Source organism: Athene noctua, chromosome 5, assembly GCF_965140245.1.
Source record: "Athene noctua chromosome 5, bAthNoc1.hap1.1, whole genome shotgun sequence".
Taxonomy (NCBI): domain Eukaryota; kingdom Metazoa; phylum Chordata; class Aves; order Strigiformes; family Strigidae; genus Athene; species Athene noctua.
The window spans coordinates 12,782,304-12,797,152 of NC_134041.1; the positions used below are offsets into that span (position 1 = coordinate 12,782,304).

At 40.9% G+C, this 14,849-nt stretch overlaps 1 protein-coding gene across 19 annotated transcripts in view; it reads right to left on the reverse strand.

Moving 5' to 3' along the window:
• PTPRF (protein tyrosine phosphatase receptor type F) overlaps positions 1-14,849 on the reverse strand; it is a 389,874-nt gene that overhangs the window by 240,579 nt on the left and 134,446 nt on the right. For all 19 annotated transcript variants that reach the window (XM_074906365.1, XM_074906369.1, XM_074906384.1 and 16 more), the window contains one exon: positions 14,322-14,483. In XM_074906365.1, coding sequence (XP_074762466.1) covers positions 14,322-14,406 — 85 coding nt within the window. In that variant the 5' untranslated portion in view covers positions 14,407-14,483. The remainder of the gene's footprint in view (positions 1-14,321; positions 14,484-14,849) is intronic.

Below are 14,849 nucleotides of genomic sequence, written 5' to 3' on the forward strand. Positions count from 1 at the left end.
CAGTGCCACGCTCTGCAGCAGCATCCTACACCACTGCTCCAAGCAGGACAGTAGCCCAGGGACCAAAAACCAGTCTATTTGGCATAGAAAGCCAAAGGTTGACCTAACCTTCCTACACAAGTTAAATGCCAAATATTTCAGGGAAAGTCAAAGACATAGACATAAAGAGAACTGTGTCTTTACATAAGTAGATATGCTGCAAGAAGCCATAGGAAGGTTTCACACATTCACAAATGTGATAATTTAGATGACAAATGCAACAAATTAAACCCAACTTGTTAGCTAATAGAATATTTAATTACATGCTATGAAAGATCACTTAAAAATTTGTGAATTTAACCAATTATTTTTGGAAGGTGTGCAACATTCCTGAACACAAGTTTTTTTAATGTCTCAGCACTGTCCCCCTGCATCTCCTTCCACCTTATCTTGTTTATAGCTCTATTCAGTAATAGTTTTTACTTGTTTCCTTGATGTCTTAATTTCCTACAATAATACATCTGCCATGAATAATTAAGCAACACATTTGCTGCTCGCTGAAAGCTGAACAAGTGCTATAAATCAGTTCTGGGACCCTCTGCCAGCAGAGACAAAATCAGTGATCTGCTAATGTTGGCTCTTCTTTTTTGCAGGTGAGAGAAACAGAGCACAGAAACACCCGAGGAACCACTCAGCAGCACGGGGGTGTCTCAGCCCAGCACCAGCATATTGGGAGACCACTTGTCTGCATCTTCTCTTAAGCAGCAGGACTCCGAAGTCTGTTCTAGCATTTTGCTGGTGAGGGACAGAAAACTTAAATTTACTATATTCTTCACATTTACTCATTTCTTATTTTCTCATGTTCCTGGGTTGTTCTGATTTACCCGTTCCATAGGTAGGAGAAGGAGAGCAGAAGAAAATGGCCTGAGTATGCATCATTCCCTCCTCAGCACCAAAAAGATGGGCTGCCGTGGGTTCTTTGCTGTATTTCCACCTGTCTTCTCCTGATGCCTGTGGTTCAACACAATACAGGCTACAGGATGGTAGCAAAGCGCTGAAGGATCATCTGTAGTCAGGCCCATTACACCCTCTGAAGGTTTATCTTGCTGATTCACATTTGCCCTCAGACAGCTGGGCATGCTGCATTTCTCACTTTTTTATGTATGAAGACTGATGGAAGATAAGAATGAACTACAAAAACAACAGTGATAACACTTTCCTACAACACTTCCACTCACATGCATATCAGAGGAGAGGAACAATAAAACAACTTTCCATTACCACAACAGCATTCACCTTTTAATTGGAACGAGGTTTACAGTGCAATCACTTTAAAGAAAGCTCAGCTGCAGAGCATGCGAGCCTCTCTAGCTTGGCAGAGCAAGTACATTAGAAAACTAATCAAAACCAGGTATCCAGCCAGGCCTAGGAAATGTCAGGGTGGCCATTAGGATTCCACATGTCTTAATTTGAGAATCTCCCTAGTTCACTAGAAGGTGCAAAGTCTCAGAAAGTTTTTTTTAAAGGTCAAAATGTAGAACAGTTCATCATTAAATCTCCCTACAAAACACCCTCATGCAGAAACAAACCATATCATGTCCCTGGTTTTAATTCTGTTGACAACAGATTGTACATATTTTAAAAACGTAACACTTAGCAGCTGTGCTGCCAGTCTGCAGAGTTTGCATATATAGTTGTGATATTACCATATTCTATTATTCATAACAGGCAACAGACTTCATTCTTGGTCTTGTGAAAAATAATTGCAATTTGAAGCCAAAGACTGACTGCAAAATACACCCCAACGCGATGGCTACAGTTTCCAGAATTCAGGACTTGTGTAGTAGCCTGCATCTTGATTTAAATCAATTCATTAAAAAGACAAATTTCCTCTGATTTGTTTCTGAGAAAGATTTCCAAGAAGCACATGGCTCTTATACAAAACCCAGGAAAGGAAAAGCTTAGGTTGGCAAATAGCTTTTTCTTATCCAAAACAAATACACAATGAATTAACCATAATCTTTCAACACAAAGCATGAGAGACTCCCATTTCATACAGTCTTGGGACTCCACTTAGCAGAGAGAAGTCCAGGGGTTGATGCATAGCTATTCATAGAAGGAATTACTACTGGAAGGAGAAAGAAAAAACCCTTACACATCTTCCTTTCCACTACCATTGACATTAGAAACATTCTACACAAACACACATTTTTAATACATTTTCCCTTTCATACACACAAACAGGCATTAATTAGGACAGATTTTAGTCAGAAGATCTTACAAGACCCACAGTACCCATTGTAATTGTCCCCCAAAGCACTTTTTGCTGCCAGAAGCCATTTTTAATGCACCCCACAAGGGCTGCTGGTCAGTGCTGCTCTAGACAGCAAGCAGCATCACTCTCCTGGAGTGGTCCCTCATCAGGCAGACCCTCCAGCCTGCTCTACCACAGTATGTGTGGTGTTATACAGTCCAGCACAACACCATCTACTTCATTAGAAATATTTGATAATCAGTGCAGAACAGGAGAGACATTCGGTGCTATGACAGAGACAGGCTTTTGTGTGTCACGGTAGCAACCTCCGTACACGCACTGGAACTCCCCGCCCTGGTGCAGCAGCTCTCTGGCCAGCAAAGCTCCTGAAACTGTGAAGGTTCAGACACAAGACCTCTGTACATATGTATAGTGTGGTAAAGTCTCAGGGCAGACAATTACCTAAAATACGTAACATATGGAGAGAAAAAAAATCCAAACCCAGAACTACCTGTTAAAATTTGCAGAGCTGAATTAACCATATAACTACAAAATACAAACAACACAGCAGGCATCTGAAAGACCTTTAGTCAGTGCACAGATGCGGGCAAAAAGACAGCAAACCTGTGAGGGTTCATTAGGAAACTACATATAGAAGATGTTCTTAAGTCTCATTTTGTTAATGGCATAGTCTCCCCTGAATTCTTTCCATCAGCTCCTTTCGAGGATAACTTGATGAGAAGGGCACTGAGGACTAAGGGCCTGGAAAACATTTTCACACAAAGTTACAAAGTCAGATGGAAGACAGCGATTGTCACTTGAGAGGAGGATGAAAAAGGACAGGATAAAAATATCAGAGTATGAGGCGACCTAGAGAAGGCAGACTAGGAGCCTGTCCCTTCCTGGCTCATAAATGGAGATGAAGAAATATTCAATTTAAGAACTAACACTGGCAATTCAAAACCTGCATGAGGAAACACTTTCTATTTGTATATGAGATTCCAGAAATTCCTCCAGAAATTCAATTCAGTGCTCAACAATCCTTCACGTCAGCAAGTGTTGCTTAGTGCCTGACCCGAACTTCCCAGCTGCAGTTTAAGCACATTATTTCTTCTCCTACCACTGGACAGGGAGGAGTGAATTCTTCTCACATTAATCCTTCCATTCTGGCAGTGGGATACCCAAGATGAGGTGTCATTTCACTGGAGGCCTTATCAATGTGAGCAGAGTAGAAAGACTATCTAATGTGTCTTCAAGATGTTACTCCTCATTTCTGCATATCACTGTGATGTTTGTCCATCTCAAAACAGCATGGCATTGTTGAGTCACGTATGGTTTCTCATCCATTAGCACTGCAAGACCTTTTCTGTATACGAGCTGTCTAGGCAGTTGTCTCTCATTCTGTATTTATGTAGCTGATTACTGCCATTTTCAAACATCTATCCACATTTCTCCTTATTGACATGCATCCTTTCAGACAGTTTCTCCAATTTGTAAAGATCATTTTGAATTCTAATGGTGTCCTCCAACATGCTTGCAGCTCTTCCCAGCTTGTTGTTGCCTGCAAATTTAATAAGCATGTTCTCTATTCTATCAGAGAGATCATTACTGCAAATGCTGAATGCTACCAAACTGCCAAATACCCACCCTATGAGCAGATGTTTCACAGGAAAAAGTCTCATGAGGGAGCACTGAAAGCTTTACTAAAGATAAATGACATCTACTGCTTCTCCATTCACAAAGCCTGTTATCCTGTCATTAAAGGAAATTAGATTGATCTGACCTTGACAAATCTACATTGGGCATTTCTCCTTTGCCCATGTGGATATAACAATATTTAGAGTTGTTGCAATTAATAACAGAATTATAGCTAGATAAATAACAGAATTACAGAAGCAATAATAAAAGTCCAGCTTCATACAAAAATTTCTGATTTTACATAGCAAATGGGAACTAATTTGGGTGGGATGAGAAGAGTATAGGAATGTAGCAAAACATGTAGCATTTGTGGGCCATCATTGGAGGCTTATGTTGGGGCAATTCTGGGATAAATGAACCTTGAGTTTGACTCAGTCCAACAATGATTATAACACAAAATAATTAATAGTCTCGTCTGCAATTTAACACAAAACTGGAAAACGCCATGTGGTATACTGCATATTACTCTTTGTATGTTAAGTGGAGGTTTTTTTAGTTCCTCAAAATTACACAGGAAACTGTTCTCATGCAACATACTACAGATTTAAGACAATGCCAGAAATTTTAGCTAAACTTGCCTCAGAAAAAAATGCTTTATCAGCAACAGAAGGCTGCATGTGTCTCACCGAAAAGACATTGAGCAGTGCATAGATGCTGACTGAACAATACATATTCCCAGGAATTCTGCTTAGCGTGTTAAAAAAAAAAACGGTATCATACTCTGCTCCTAGAATAAAGGCACACAGCTCTGCAGCCATAGGAAAAGAGGCATATCTTAGCATTTGAGGAAAGAACCCCCAAACTTCGGCAGTTAAATATGTTAAATGTTTCATTAATTTACTAAGGTAGAATCAAGGTTCAACAGGCATTGTCAAGACAGACAAGTCCAAACCCTTGTGGCCTACAGCACAACCACAGAGCAACTTCAGCAAAGAAAACTCTCTATTTGCAAAATTGCTTCAAGAAATAGACAAATGCATTAGAACACAAACTGCACGGTGTCTAAGTGAATTAATTCTCTCTGCCCACATTAGAGTTTATGTGCTGTAGGATCTGTAGGACTGCCTCTGCTACGCACCTCTGGGTCTTTGAAAGGCTGAGATGAGAGCAGCTCTGGCTACACTCACAGAATGAATATATGGGCAATTTATTACACACAAACTCAGGCAGCATCCTTTACTCATATGCACTTAATGATTTAGCATGAAATCCCCCTTATATTATTCAGCAGCTTATTTTTCTATGGGTCACTCACTTCTACAAATCAAGTTCCATTTTTCTCTTGACTGCTGAAGCGCATCTGTAGTAATGTCGTATGTTTTCACAGACATTTTAGACTTGAGACTTATGAATAACACCACAGTTTGTCTTACAGGGTACAGAAGTATTTTTCCACTCTCTTCGTTTTTAAGAGCATCCAAAGACAATTTTTACAGAAAGATCCAAAAAATAAGTGTCCAACTCATAAAATACAGCCCCCCAACTTGAATTCTGTCTAAAGATTGAGCAGGGCACATTTCAGCCATGAAACAAAGTGATAAAAAGCTGAAAACAACAGGTTATAACTAAAAAACTTTGTGTAACCCTTGATAAACTGTAATGGAACATAAAGAAGTATGTTGGAAGTCTGTATACAGCATGTATAAATGACAAGTCTACAGTCAGGACACCAAAAAGGAGTAAAGGGAGCCTTTCCAGCTCTTGAACTACCCTCATCATCCTCCCAAGAGTCATAATAAACTCTTTGTAGTCAGCATACTAAGAATGAGAACACTGTGCCAGGGCAAGGCATCCCAGTCCTTTACATGGAAATATGGAAGTATTTTCTCTGTTTTCCTCTTCAAATTTTACTGATTCCCCCTGCTAGCATAACCCCTCCACCCCATTTATTAAATGCCCTATAAATCAAGGGTGGATAATGCACAAGCTAAATTCACTTTTCTATGGGTTTTCTTGCATCCTGAAACTTTCAGTGAATGATAAATAGGATCAAAATCCACAGCCATCTTCATCATATCAGTATTTTAACTGTTTTCAGCATTTCACCACTCATCATTCAGTCTTGCAATGATCTTCCTTCTTGTAAACTAGACACTGTACAAGTACAATATACCTATAGCCTCCTCACTTATAAGCTGTGTTTTTTCCAAATAATAAGATTTAAATCCTTTCTGAAACCAATGCATGTCAATTCTCACATTTAAGTCAAAAGAGAAAAGTTCAGTTTCAAGTTTGAAAACCAAGGAAGCACCATCTCTGCCTTACATTGACTCCACAATGAACGCAAGAGCTTGGCGACACGCTCACATCTCCCACCTACACAAGCCACCAACTGGGTTTGACAAACAGGTGAAAATGAACAGTATCCTATCTGCCAGGCACAGTTGTGCTAATGCCCAAACTTAAAATGGTTATTACAAATGGGGTTTTTCAGGGGCAAAAGAACTATATGAGTAAAGCTGCTTAATATTTCATGGCCTCTTGAAAACCCCTTTTTCAAAGCAACTTTTAATGGAAATAACACAACAGTTGCCTAACAGTTAAAGTGAATTTGGCTAAAAATAAATCCAAAGAAAACACGTAGGTGTACTGCACTCTGATATCTAAATACAGAGGCTCAAGAGTCATTGTCTTCTCCCTGTGTGGCAATTAAATTGCAAGGGCTTTTATGACTCACCTTTGAGGTGAACCAACAAAGTCATTACAAGTAGACAGAATTTATAATAAAAAAATTATGAGAAATACAAAAGCAAGCAAGAAGAATTCCTTGAGTGCAATCTTCCTTTTAAATTTGCAGCATTAGCCAGTGCCAACAGTGGACGAATTGTGGTTCTTTCTAATGAAATCATGGCTACTTCCACTATCAGTTCAATAACTACACATAGCAGAGACAAACTAAATCCAAGCCTCTTCTTGACATGCTGACTTCATCCAGAGCACCAACTGAGAATGGTCACCCTCGGTGCCACAAACCTCTGTTGAAAAACAGTGGCATTTCCATTTGCTTTAGCTTTCAACAAGGTACTATCTACATGTCTCAGACCAATTTTACAAAACATGTTCCTGAATTTTGTATTGTTAATTACTGAAAAAAAAATTCGAAATAATATGTGCAATGAAAGGCCATCTGAAAAGCACAGCAGGACTGCAAGTTCATTCCAGTCTATACTACATGAAATGGAATATATTCTGTAATTATTTCTTTTTAATACCATGTGAGTGCCTTTTTTTGCGAAGGCTTAATGTTGTGATACATCAGAGGAAGCCTAAATGTAACTGACATTCAAAGCAAGATCTAGCATTGCAGTCTACAATTCATATACAAATGTAAAGACACTGTCCACTATAAAATGTGCTTTGGTTTAATTCAGTAATCATATGTCAGTAAAGTGTGCAAAGCAAAAGACATTTCTATGACTTAAAACTTTCAGAAAGCACCCTATGGCGTTTTCACACCAACAAAATAAATGAGTTGTCTTTGACATAGACAAAGCACTGATTCTCACAAGTGGCTAAATACAGCATTCAATTAAAAGTACACCGCTGCTTTTCAGCCACTGATACATAAAGACAGGCATCTTACTAGAGAAAAAGCATCCGTGAACAGATGCTTTTTTTCTTCCTTGTTTTTAAATCCAACATGTTCACCATCAAAAAAGATTGACTAACATTTTGAACAAACAAATTTCATACTCTTGGTTGTTCACAAAAACGAGCTTGATCATCTTATATTACAGTATCATTCTGAAGCACCGATATAACAAACAGATAATCAAAGAAACAAAAAAGGCATCCCTATTACCACTTCATTGCTTTTTACAACTACTCAGCTAAAACACTGAAAGCTCCAGCAGACCTCATACTTTTTCCCCATCTGACGTCAGTGCTACTACTATCAAAGCAGCAGCATGCAAACCGTATTATTTTATCAGTTTTCTGGCACTCCTTTCCATCCGCACAGAATGTTACCATCACTACTATAGGATATTCTAAATATCTCCTTAAAATACTCACAGCAGCCTCTGCAAATAGTCATAACTGATTAACATCTGGGAATAAATGTAACCTGCAACTAGATTTGGAAAGTAAAGGGTAAATTTCACCAAGATTGGTGGTCAGCTAATAACAGCAAAGGAAAATTACCTGTACTGAATTACTTGGACGACTGGATGAGCTGGGATCCAACAAAACGCTTTTTCATGTACTTAAGGGCAGATATTAATGAGCAAATCCCAAGTCACACTAATAAAATAGGAGTTTGCATCCTGGGAATCAGAGGCCCAGAAATGGATTCAAGGGTCATTGCAGAGGACTGTGGTCCCAGCTCAGTGCCATAGATAAAAGGGCTAAAGTGCCATTGTACTGAGTAAGATGTGCCCACTTCCCTTCTTGGCCCTAGTCCCTTGACTTTAAAACACATATTGAAAAGTCTAGAAGATTAGTGAAGAACTATAAAAATTCTCCCTGATCAGAAAAAGACCAACTCATTTTTCTACAACAAAAAGGACAAACTGTCAGCTTGTCTAATTCCTGCAGTCTAACTTGCTTCTCAGGGAGATTGCATTAAATAGCAGGAGTCTCCAGCCTAGCTGACACAGGTTGCAACACCCAGTGTCTGAACCCCAAAAATGCATAAACGAAGCTTGAAATAAATACAGATTTGTAGAAGTAATGGTTACTTGCCATTCTTACAGATCACATAGGAGACGGGTAAAATCTCAACCATTTAGTCTTCAAATCGTGGTTTGATAGCCTCCTAAAAGCTACGTGCTAGCTCATCCACAGCTGTTAAAAAGCAGATGCAGAAATTACTAGCTGAAATTATACAGCCTGTGCTATGCAGGTCAGAGTAGAAGACTACACTGATCTGATTTCTGGCCTTGAAATCTATGAATCTACACTGAAGATAAAATTTTAAGCAGGTAGTTTTTACTGTTTTTCTCTATCACCAAGCCAATAAGCACACTCTCCCCTCAAAGAACGTGTATTAAATATGTCAGCCCCTCAACGTTCACCGCTGTGCTGGATAACTTACATGGCCACTTAAACACAGGAACTCCCTTGCGAAGGCAAGGGAGTAACTCTGGCTACACAGCCGAGTCTGAAAGATGTGAACAGCAAGTGAGATTGTCTAGCCCTGCAGAACAGCAGTAAGGGAGATAAAGAAGAAGCCATGCATAGAGGCAAAAGTAAGAGCCTGTACTGTGGTCTTCATGCAAACTGTTGGCCCTAGGATGTCCGTGAAGACTGACAACATGCTCAGAGCTGCCCGACAGCAAAACCCAGAGTGACCTTATCTGAAGTTACACCACCACCTCTCTTGGCTCTGGAGCCACCACTCAGTGAAGGCTAAAAGATGACACTGGGAAGGAATAACTGCACTATGTATTTAGTTATATCCTCCACAGGTCTTTGTACTGACCATTGCTGGATAAGGAATTGGGGCTAGGTGGACCTTTGACCTAGCAGCTGATGTTGACTGATAAAGGATGTTGGCTTTATCAATAAATAAATAGACAAATGACAATGCTGTGATCTGTTGTAGGTAGCTACCTAAACAAATTCACAACTCCTACAAGTGCTGGGGCTAAAAGGGGCATGGCTATAAACGCAGAAAAAGATCTGTTGTCTATACATGGTGTTTGCTCTTGGAGCATCCCTCCCACCTTGATGTCTGCAACATTCAGTTACAAGCAGGAAGCATTTAGACATTTTTACAGAAAACTGCAGAATTCATTTATACATATATTACACACATATATACACATATGTATTTTATATATATATATATATATATATACACACACACATAAAGAATGAGTAAGGACACCAAAAATAAAACTGCATAATAACTGTGGTTAATATTTCAACCTGTCCCTTAATGATGCAACCCCAATGCCTTAGGTACAGGGGTCTTCCTAAACAATATTTTACATGTTCTTTTCACTGATGGAATTTGTCAACCTAGTCAAGGCAGAATTGCAGAAAATTAGTATTTACCTGTGCTGCAATAGCTGGATCTGATCATACCAATTACACATAATCACTACATACAGTGTTTGGGGATAGGCATGCAAACAAGAAACCAGGAAACAGAAAAACAGATGTGAGGCAGCAGCAGAGAAGCCTCGAGTCCAGCTTTTAGGAGGGGACCCTGCTGTCCAGCTGCACAAAGCAGCTGTTTTCCAGACCTCCACAACAGCAAGTCTGTCCCACAGGCTGGCCCAGAGCAGCTGTATCTGGAGCTGAGCTCTTGCTGAGGTGTCATTCAGGTTACCAAGCAAAGCAGGTAGAGCTGAATCAGGGAGTCAAAACTACTCCCAGGTCCCAGTAACACAAAACAGTAAAGGCAGACAGCAGAGGTGAGGCACAAGGGGAACCAAGTGCCGTAACAAATGTTCCAGAGCTCTTCTGTCCAAAACATTTGGACAGCACTTCAGTTGCAATGCCAAATCCCTGGCAAAACAGAGCTCGTCTGCAGTTGCATGTCCAGAGAGGCCGACAGTACTCTTCCCTTTCCCAGCCTTCACAAGTACCAACAGCTCACCTTCCTATTTTCTCTTTTAATGTGTCTCCTCAATCCAATTAGCATCCAAGAAACATGGCTGACTGAAAAATAAAGTATCTGTACAACATGCATACCTTTCAGCTATAAAGCAACTGTCTCTTATAAGGGGCAGGGCAGCCTTGAGACACTTCAGATAGGGTCCTTACTCACCGACCTGTTGTCACAAGCCTCAGCTCACTGCTGCAAGCTTCCTCCACTCTCTCAAACCAAAGTCAAGTTTGCTCTATCTTTAGAAATCAAAAGGTGTAAATTGTTTGTTTACCATGTATCACTTCACAGGTAGTTGGCCTAATACTGCCTTAGTTCTTTCCTTCTACAAGGTCACTTTTGAAGTGGTTTTCTTCCTTAAGCCCTTTGAAATTCTGTGCAAAAGGAACCAAGATATATTTTGGTTAGAAAAGACTTTGGATGGGTCACCTAGTCTCTTCCTTTGGCTAATGGAGGCTGTGCCCAGGACTTCAAAAACCAAGCCTAATTTTTAAAAATCCAAGCCAACAATGAAACACATTACTGATCATTTCTGATGACAGTATTGATTTTTTCCTGTTTTCTCTGCATTTTGTTTTGAGAGAGGATTTTTTTTGTTGTTTTTTATTTTATTAGAGTAAATGACATCTTTCCAAAAGCTTGAAAAGAACATCTTTTAGATGACAATTGAACTGAACATTAAATGAAATCTGCAAAGCCATTTTTCCCATGCACAATCAAAAGCTGACAGACAGGGAAGCACAGAGTGCATAAAAAAAAAACACAAGCAAGATGAGGGAGAAAGTGTAAGACAGCCATCCTGAATCAGCTCTGAGCTGCCTTAATGGAATTAGGGTCACCCTGACAGAAACACAGTCAGATCACAGAGAAAATTTAATAATTTCTTACTGCAGTCTGTAAAAGCCAGGGAGGATTTGAAAGTGCTTTCTGCCAAATTAGCACTTCTGTATCCACTGTTCATGCCACATGCCCCTTCCTGCTCACCTTCTCCTTCCAACACCCCACCAGAGCAGCTGGGAAACCACCACTCCCGTCCTGCTGGCAGGGAGGCACCAAGCGAGCCCCTTTTTTTCTGACACACTGTCACATATTTAACCTTTAGATGCCCCTTCAGTTCCTCAGCGCTGACATTGTTCATAGCTCCTGTGAACTCAATTCCAGAAGAGGCATTGCGGCACACGCCTGGTGCTAATTCCGCTAGGCAATACGTATTCAATCTGTTTTATCTCAGGCGTTAACATCTAGCTATCTGCCAGCTGCCTAATTGTCAGGAAGCTACAGCAGTGACGCTGAAATGTGTTGCGACAACAGCATCTCCGAAGCGCAAGCGGGGAAGGTAGGGAAGCCCTGGTTGTGGGTGCTCCCCAAGCACCCAGCCACAAGGCACAGGGCAGCCTGATGCCAGGGATGCAGCACAGCCCATCCCCAGCCCTCCTTCCCCACTGATCCTATAAAAAGTGATTTTGGGGACTGACTCCAGGAATTCCAGGAATAACCCTGCTCCCATTATCACATTGCTTTTAAATGGGGAAATGTATGAATGCTTTGCAGATATGGAGGCTACCCATCCCTTCACTGACTCCAAGCAGCTGTGGGGAGAAGGAAGAATCACAGTGAACTCTCAGAAACAGTCATATTACATCAGGAATCCATATAAATAAACAATCTTTGACTGGAGCCAACAGGATGCTTAGGGGACCAAAAAAACTGAAGAGGGTGCATACAGGGTGCTCCTTTAACATAGCATCCCTCTCTAGCTTTTGCTGTAAGCTCCAGTGTATATATATTACCATACCCTCCCCTTGACCTTCACTGCTGTCCTGAACCAGTATCTTGCCCATCTGCATCACTAATGGCAGGACATGAAATATGCGAGGTTTGGGGATGATTTTTTCCCCCCTGTGGTGGCACAGAGCAGGCCCTTTCACACACCTCCCTGCCACAGAGTTGATGTCAGGATTCAGTGGGGTAAGACAATAGAAAAGCTGTGAATTAAAAAATACACAGAACACTTCCCATTATAGGAAACCGTCAGTTAATCTGTGGTGTCTTCGTGGTTGAAAGGTCATTTGTCCTCCAGATCTGCCTTCCAGATTAGGGAAAAGTAATTCAGAGTCAGTCTGTACCAGAGAAAAAGGCATACATACAGATATGCTTGCTTCTCAACACAGAAGCGTTCCACATCTGAGACACCAATATTTGGATCTGGGCCAGTGAAATAGGGCCAATTTTGTTAAATTTAAGCATGTGGAAGTATTCCACAAAATTAGCAAACCATGTCTACTGCAAGTTATCCTCAGGCCAAGAACTGTCCTAGGACATCTTAACCTCTGCCAGCTTCTGCCTACCTGATGGAGTGATACTTCTCTCCTTTGCAGTGGCCAGGATAAAGATAAGGAACATTGGGGAATTTTTATATACCTCTGAACGTTAAGCATAATACTTCTCTGTGCCAGACTCCAAAATGGGCTACAATGTGTAGACATGAAGTGATCTGAACAAGCATCTTCCAGCAGCACCAGCGGCCAGGGAAGAAGCTGAGGAAGGAGACAGCTGCTGTCTCCAGTTTAACTGGGCAGCTCAGACTTACAGAGACTACATACTCAGCCGCTGCCTGCAGAAGTGATCCCTAGTGACTTGCAAATTCGTATCTTTCTTCACATCCTCTATTCATTCTTCCCTCCAGCTTCTCCAAATTTACTCTCTCTTGTTTAGGCAAGGACATTTAGGACCCCCGGTCTGTTTTCTCCATTCAGCCAGGCTTGTACCAACATATATCAAGATCTCCTTCAACTTCCACAAAATTACATCTTAATTACAAGCCCTGTGCCTAAAGCTGGAGTGAGAAGCAGATGGTTGGTAGCAGCTCAGGAGGTGTGCCACAGTCACCACTCTGCTCCAAGCTTAACAACCCAGGAGCCCTGGGTGCTTTTAAAGGCATGGAGCATTCACAAATGCCAGTCCGCAGCAAATGTGCAAACATTTGGACACTGAAAAACGGATTACTGGTAAAAAACAGGGGAGAGAGGCTGCACAAGGACTTGGGGATAAGTCTAGCAATACACACAAATTATGAAAACCAAGACTATGCAAAGAACCCACAACGTTTCCCGCACTCTGCCTAACTCACTTGAGGGGAAATTCCTACTTTAAGGTATTTTCAGTAGTCCACCATCAGCCATGTTTCTCTCCTCTTGTCTGTCCACACACTGGTTTTAGCACAGCTTTCTCCTGTTTCAGTCTGGATGGGGCTAATCAAAGCCACTCACAGCAGCACAACCATTAGGACACAACAGGCATGGACACAACAGCTTAAAGCACGATCACAAGGAAACATTCGACTCCAATTCTACTGAAATACTGGTGTAGGAGAGCTACACCAGAAGGTAAAAACTTGCACCCTTTCCCCAACAGCTCTTAACCACCTGCTGACTCAGGAGAGATGTCGCAGTATTGCACAAATTACAAGAGCTGGTAAATGAACAAAGAAAATAAAGTAACAGGGATTACTGTGACCCCAATAGTTCTTTGTTCCTCCGCCCTCAATTTTCTTTACTCATCTGTACATGTTAGAAATCAAATTGTCAGGTTTTGATCTTGCAGCTACTACAGAAACTCCTCCTGCACTTGAATAAATTTTGTCAGTCTTCTTAGTTCTACTTGTGCCCCTTCACATACATACTGTTTATCTGCATTGCGCACACGGGAAAACAAAGGGGGGGGTGGAGGTGTTATCCTTTAGTCCTCAGTGTTTCCAGTACAAACCAAGGTTTAATATTTGTTGAAAGAAATTTTGCAAGGTATTTAAGCTTTCCAAAACTGAATGTTACTTACTGTCTGCTCCTGCTAAAGGCAGCATCAAGCAGCAGAGGATGGCTGCTGGCACAGTGAGTACTGAAACACAGAAGTTAGGCACCATATTCCAAAGTAGCAGAAGTCCTCTTCAGTCTGAGGCAAGCAGTCAGCACATCCAGTGTTACATACACAGACTTACTCCTGCAAACCAAGAGGGGAAGAAAAGGAAAATGATCAAATATGACACAGAGATTAACGGCCAATATACCAAACTACCTTGTAAAGACAGTTACAGATACCTTTAAAGTGAAATTTAAGTATCTTTCCTGCTTGAGCAGTAGAGCTGCACACTGATGTCCCCAAATCTAATAAGCTGTTTTCAGGGGTCATAAGGTATAAATGCATGCCCATCTCCAAGTTCATCTTCATGTCCAGCCTCTATTATGGCCTATTAAAACATCCTTTAGTTGTTATTCACAACAAATAGTTCTGAAGTTACATGTTACAGTACAAGAAATAGTCTTAAACTCGTCTAACTTCCTCATCCATCTGCCCAACAGAGACATG